This window comes from Lethenteron reissneri, chromosome 15, assembly GCF_015708825.2.
Source record: "Lethenteron reissneri isolate LAM-NWPU_2019-01 chromosome 15, ASM1570882v1, whole genome shotgun sequence".
In the NCBI taxonomy this organism is placed as follows: domain Eukaryota; kingdom Metazoa; phylum Chordata; class Hyperoartia; order Petromyzontiformes; family Petromyzontidae; genus Lethenteron; species Lethenteron reissneri.
In genome coordinates, this window is record NC_083793.1 from 2,090,700 (window position 1) to 2,097,758 (window position 7,059).

The 7,059-nt window shown below is 49.6% G+C and overlaps 1 protein-coding gene across 1 annotated transcript; it reads left to right on the plus strand.

The window, feature by feature from the left end:
- The first annotated feature begins 2,850 nt into the window (after positions 1–2,850).
- LOC133342577 (probable G protein-coupled receptor 85) lies at positions 2,851–6,851 on the plus strand. The gene is made up of 2 exons (XM_061551779.1): positions 2,851–3,379; positions 3,596–6,851. The coding sequence occupies exon 2, from the start codon at positions 4,034–4,036 to the stop codon at positions 5,174–5,176; it is 1,143 nt and encodes a 380-aa protein (XP_061407763.1). The 5' UTR covers positions 2,851–3,379; positions 3,596–4,033; the 3' UTR covers positions 5,177–6,851.
- The last annotated feature ends 208 nt before the right edge of the window (positions 6,852–7,059 follow it).

Here is a 7,059-nt window from a genome sequence, read left to right on the forward strand (position 1 = left end):
TACAATAGAGCTTTAAATAGATTATATGATGGTCGGTGGTCGGGAGATGGAGCATTTAAATGAGGCCGTGTGCTCGGTGGATTGTTACATTGCAGGGCACGGAGAGACGACAACAGTTTGGGGAGGGCTTCATCCATCGTGGCTGTTCATGAGTAATTTCAAGCCATTGCAGCAGGGAAATGAAATTAACATTTTGTCTGCTAGTTATATGTCTGTGTCATTCTGATTTGCGTCTTTTATTTAGTCCAGGTCCCCATTGCTAAAGGGGACCGTCTTTGTCTCTTGACTCTTGCCTGGTGAATATGACCGTATTCCATATTATATTACATATGTATTATACATGTGTGTGCATTCATGTAGGCAAATGTACATTCATTTTGCAGTGCATTATTGCCTGTGGGAGCAAGTGCTGTTAGCGAGCGCCTATGAAGACCGGCACAGCACATGAGGGGTGGCTGGTCAGCACCACGCACGGCTGCCTTTTTCTCACTGCTGATGTTTACGCACGCAACTTGGTACTCGTATAAGGTTGAGTCGACCTAGGGGAGGCCCAGAACCTTTCTCAGATATTCGGCACCGATGTTGGCCGTGGGCTGGAATCAAACTCGGGTCCGCAGCGCAGTGCGCTCACCACTTCACCGCTGGTTGTGACACACACAAAGCCAAAGATCCCCCTTATAGCCTTTAACACCAACAATACAGTACCACATATGGCCGTCTTTGTCTCCCCAGTGCCGCGCAATTACCACTACAATACCACTCTGATATAAATACAAACACGCGCTTGAATGCGGCACGTACTTGTGTCTGTGCATGTGCGTTCGCGTGTATATGGGGAGCGGTGGCGCAGTGGTTAACTCCCTGGGCGACGAACTTGGCGACCCCAATTTGATTTCCGCTCACGGCCAACATCGGTGGCGAATTATCTGAATGGGTCCTACGCCTCGATCTAGGTCGACTCAGCCTCAAACGAGTACCTGGTTAGACGTGTGAACATCGCCACGAGGGAGACAAAGGCGGCCGGGCGTGGTGCTGACCACCCCCCCCCCCCTCGTGTGCCGTGCCGGCTTTCGTAGCCCGCTGCTCGCGAACGGCACTTGCCCCAGAAGTCTGCAAAGACTATACGGGGGATCTTTGTCTGCGTGTGCGCGCGCGCGCATTAACATGTAGCTCACGCCTTGGGCTTGGCACGCGTGGGTGGCGTCACATCAATCCGCAGCCCGCCCGCCCGCCCGCTCGCTTCCTCCGCTCGCCCTGCGCCGGGCGGTTTCACGCAAACGCCGAGAGGGGTGCACGCACGACGCACATCACACAGACGAAGATCCCCCGCGTAGCCTCAACGGACTGCTGGGGCAAGTGCTGTTAGCGAGCGGCAACCCATGAGGGCCGGCACGGCACACGAGGGGGGCGGCGTCGGTGGCCAGCGTCACGCACGGCCGCCTTTGTCTCCCTTGTGGCGATGTTTATACACACACCGCACCAGGTGCTCATTTGAGGCTAAATCGACATAGGGGGAGGCCCATGACCGATTCATATAATCGCCACTGGTGTTGGCCGTGAGCGGGAATTGAACCCGGGCGGCCGGGTCCGTAGCGCAGCGCGCGAACCGCAACACGACGGCTCCTCACGCAGGCGGTGGAACATCACAAAGACAAAGATCCCCCTTATAGCCTCGACAGACTGTAGGGGCAAGTGCTGTTAGCGAGCACCTATGAAGGCCGGCACGGCACACGAGGGGGTGGGTGGCCAACACCACGCCCGGCCACCTTTGTCTCCCGAGCGGCAATGTTTACGCATCGCACCAGGTAGTCACTTGAGGCTGAATCGACCTAGGGGAGACCCACAACCGGTCACTGGTGTTAGCCGTGAGCGAGAATCGACCTCGGGTGGGCGGGTTCGTGGCGCAGCGCTACGACACTACCGCTCCCCACACAGACACAGTCTTGTACAGGCAGCTATACATGGGCGTGCCTCTGTGTTCCCTTTGTCGCAGCTCTGGCTACTGCTGCTGTTGTTGTTGTCTTATTTTGGCAGTGAACATAGCTGGCACGTGAGTGTCACATTACCAGCCCCTCCTCACCATTGATGGGTGTGCGGGCTATGATTGTAGGTCAATTAATCCCCCAGTCTACGATAGCTGCTGTGCCCATGTGGATGTTCGTATTCTCGTGAATAATAATAATAATTGTCGTTATTCTTGTTAGCCACACGCTATTCGCCTCCAGTGATCAATGTGTTAATAATGCCTATTAATCTAACTAATCACTTTACATAGCCCCATGCATTTGCAGTAGAATAGCAATATGGTTGTGTGTCTGTGTACGGTATACACATCACCTATTGAATACGCACACGCAAATGTGTCGATTTGATATTAATTGAACTGAATGGCCGGTATTTTATGATACATATACAATGTATTCATTCACCTATCTTGTACAATACTGATAATACGCAATTATGTACATGATCTTTGTGTGTATATAAATATACAACACATATATGTGAATGTCATACATATTTTTCAACATTTGTATTCACATGTTGTCGGGATCCATTGCGTCAGAAGCATTATGTGTCCCCATTGCCATAGGCATTGACCACGAGAATGTAAACAATACAAAATGTACAATCGTATACTAATATAATCATGCGCGCGCGCGTGTGTGTGTGTACACGAGTGTGCGTGTGCTTATTAACACCCCCCCCCCACCGCCCCATTAACGAATGAATAATAATATTATCCGAGCATTTGGAATCTGGAATCCGTATACACAAGCGACGCGCATTTAGAATGTAAGTCAATATGACTTGTGCGCTGAATTTTGATCCAGATGCAGAGGAGGGTTGGGCTTGGGCAGTGCCGGGCTGGGTCTGGGCCGGGCTCACAGTAAAGGAGCCACATCCCACATTTATGCTTCATCTGATTTTCGATCACGTTCACCCACTCCGCGTGAGCAATGACGTATATGCTTTAAAACCCAGAGCCATCTATTGTATCGCAGGGCTCGAGGAAGAAGCCACATTTTTTGATATTGTGCCATGGCGTGCAGCGGCACCCGAATATTTTTGTGAGCGGGCGAGAAAAATGTATCGTTACTGAATTTTGCGTGCTCATATATATTATACACGTGCGTGTTTTCCGTACCCGTTTTGTGGTTCTTGTCGTTATATATTAGCGCTGGTGATATTCCTGTAGCGGTTAGCTGGAGCCGTGCGTGTTAATTCGGGCTGCTGTATGGGTGTCAGTGCTGGATGCTGATAAGAACAACAAAGACTGCAGCAGTCGGGATGTTAGTAACGCCCTGCCTTCGAGCCTGGCCAGACGATCGTTGCCTTTCTCTCCAGGAGCCCGCCCTTGGTCTGCCTTTGTGCAAAGGTAAACGGTGTATATTTTATCTACATATTCTATATTCACACACACTCACACGCAGCGCGTTTCTGTTAAATGATGAACGTATGGTTGGCTTGAGATGTGTTCGATGCTCCGATTGCAATAAGGAATTGTATATTTGAAACGATACGTTTTTTTTCATGTGTTCGTGGTCGCTATCGCTCGGTGAGTCACGGATTATTTTTCATTTTTCGTTTTCAGAACGTCTCAATTTATGAGCAGACCATAATAGGAGGATCATAAACGTCGGTCACGAGGAGGATGATTGGAGTTGAAGACGTATTGTGAGATCGTGAAAGAAAGGAAGAAAAAAAACAATCGACAATCGGATATTCGTAATTTGAATCTATGGTTTGGGCTTTTGTGTGGTCTACCAAGATGTGTTGATGGTTTAAAATGCTCCAAGTGAGGATATGGCGCCGGTAAACATCTTGCACTCATCTTGAGCGGTCAGAATCTCTCTCGTTTATTTTTCTTCACAATAAGAACATCAGCAGCAGCAGCAGCAAGCGAAGCAAGCAAGCAAAAAAGGCCATCATCATTGTCGTTCTAGCGGTGGCTCTGGTGTGCGCAGGGCAGCTGTGGTCGGAATCTTGATGTTGGCTTCCAAACCCTGCATCTGTGTGGGCGTCATCACCCATGGCGAACGCCAGCGAGGGAGCAGAGGGGAGCGTGTTTTTTCCAAGAGACCCCGCTCACGGGCTCCCGCCAGGAGGCAAACTGGCCGCCATGGGCCTCATCATCTTCGCGAGCCTCTCCGGCAACCTGCTGCTGGCATTCCAGGTGTTCAAGGAGAAGGGCCTCCACCGAGCCCCTTACTTCTTCCTTCTGGATCTGTGCCTTGCGGACGCGGCACGGGCGACCGTGTGCTTCCCTTTCGTGTGGGCGGCCGTGAGCCGCGGCTCCGTGTGGCCCTACGAGCCGCTGGGCTGCAAGATCGTGGCCTTCCTGTCCGTGCTGTCGGCCTTCCACACGGTGTTCGTCCTCTTCCTGGTGAGCATCACCCGCTACATCGCCGTGGCGCACCACCGCTTCTACACCAAGCAGGTGACGATGTGGACGTGCGTCGCGGTCGTCTGCACGGCGTGGACGCTCTCCGTGGCCATGGCCTTCCCGCCCGTCTTTGACGTGGGCACGTACAAGTTCATCCGCGAGGAGGACCAGTGCCACTTCGAGCACCGCTACTTCAAGGCGAACGACTCGCTGGGCTTCATGCTCATGTTCGTCGTCGTCATCGTCGCCACGCACGTCGTCTACTTCAAGCTCGTCTGCTTCGTCTACGAGCACCGCCGCATGCGGCCCGAGCAGCTCGTGCCGGCCGTGAGCCACAACTGGACCTTTCACGGCCCCGGGGCGACCGGCCAAGCGGCCGCCAACTGGATCGCCGGCTTCGGCCGCGGCCCAACGCCGCCCACCCTGGTCGGCATTCGCCAGAACGCGGCGTCCGTGCAGAACAAGCGCCTCCTGGGCTTGGACGAGCTCAAGGTGGAGAAGAGGATCGGCCGCATGTTCTACATCATCGCCATCGTCTTTCTGCTCCTCTGGTTCCCGTACATCGTGGCGTGCTTCCTGCGGGTGTTCGTCAAGGGGATAGCCCTGCCTGGGAGCTACGTGGCGTTCTCGGCCTGGATGACGTACGCGCAGGCGGGCGTGAACCCTGTCGTGTGCTACGTGACCAACAAGGAGCTGAGGAGGTCGTTTTGGACCAGCCTGACCCACTGTCGGAAGAGCGCCTCCATACCGCAGGAGGCTTACTGTGTGATTGGGAGACCGTGCGAGTAAGGCCATCTCATCTCTCTCTCTCTCATCTCTTTCGCTCGCTCGCTACACCGCGCGCTCCCGTTCACCTGCCGGCCGCCCTGTGTTGCGCTGCGCTTCCCTCGTCTTTTGTTTCCACCGCTCAATTTCTCCCCCTCCCCTCCCCTCCTCTCTTCTCTCTCTCTTGAGAAAGGCGTCCATTTTCAAAATAGGACAAAGCGCGCGCGTGAACGCTCGCGCGCGCGAACCGATGTGTGCAATACACATTGTCTTTGAGAATCGGATGGGGAGAAAAAAAAACATTTTGATCGGGGGGGAGGGGGTGAACAAATATATCGTGATGGAAGTTAAAATAACAAAATGCAAAAAAAATAATTAAGGATTCATCCGGCCTGTGTACATTAAGGATATATTAATGCTCATTTATTTGGTTTCTTATCTATTTATGTATTTATTTATTTAATAACGTATTGGCTCTTTGTTCAGAGCCAGCGGGTGAGTTTTATTTAATTGAGATAATGCATAATGTCATCGGTTGACGGTGGTATTTATTACACACATACAATATGTGAGCTCGATATTCGGTGAAAAAGGGCGCACACACACACACGCACGCGTGGCCGCATTTTTAATAAAAATGTGGAAAATGACATGAAAAAATAAGCCCTTGCTTGTGATAACAAAATAAATACGAAACATCTGTCATGATTTTTTTTTGTATGGGAGGAGGAGGGGGGGGTAACACACCATCGTCCCAGAGTTCATTGTGCAAAGCGTTCAAGAAAAATGCAGTTCATCATCTGCCAGGGTACCTCTTTTGGTTTTGATGAATTTCGGGAGAGAAAAAAAATGATAAACGATCCGTGCTGAATTTTCCATGGAGCCGCATAACCCCATTGTTGTTGTTAGCCGTTGAAGCATTTTTCATGCAGATGTTTGTAAGCTGTATTCCCCTTTGGGAAACATAAGGGTACTGTTATTGCTTTGTAAATACGGTTATAATTTAAACTCAGATGATGCTTTTTATATACTTGCAGTCTGGCTCGCCTGAAACGTCTTACGATCGATGTGTTATCACTGTTGTTTAAGGCTTAGATTTCATTTCTCTTTTAAATGCATAGATAGTTATAGATAAGTATTAGTTATGAGGATTAGGGGTTGTTAAAGTGAATGGGTTAATAACTTAATATATATAGGATAAGATAATTTCACTTCATTCCCATCACTGTAAAAAACATTATCATCTTTAAATTATGTATTCGGTGAAAAAAATGTTCCCTTTGTTGTAATAATGTTGAACTTATGAGCTTTGCACTCTTTTTTAACAAAAAATGTCAAAAAACACTTTTTGTGCCATTTTTCCCATAGATACACTTTTCTTTTCTTTTTAAGTATTACTGGGGAAAATGAATAATAACGGATCCACTGCAGAGGATATTTTTCTAAAACTTTTGCATAAACGGATGGGCCCTTGTTCAAGACAATTTGTACAGATATTTTGGTATGTCATATCCAAGTGGGGGGGGGGGCGAACAAACCGCTATGCCGCAGTTCCATTGTGCAGGATGCAGCTACGATAGGCCCGCGAATAATGGGAATTACAGACTTAACAAAAAATTCGCTTTGCTCCTTCATTTTGCATTTTTATCCTGATGTTCGGGCGTGTACACGGAAAATTAAGTTTGAAATAAAAAAAACCCTTGAGGAACCCTCATCATGTCTGTTCCAGAATGCCTGCACGCTTCACGTAATAATAATAATGATGAAAATAATAAAGTTAGCAACGACGAGGTATAACAGCAAAACAATGCTGGTTAGCCCCACCCCTTCACAGAGTGACTCATTACCCGACGAGAACGATCTGCTGTTATGAGTCTTCGGATGCTTTCCAGATCAGGTCACGGATG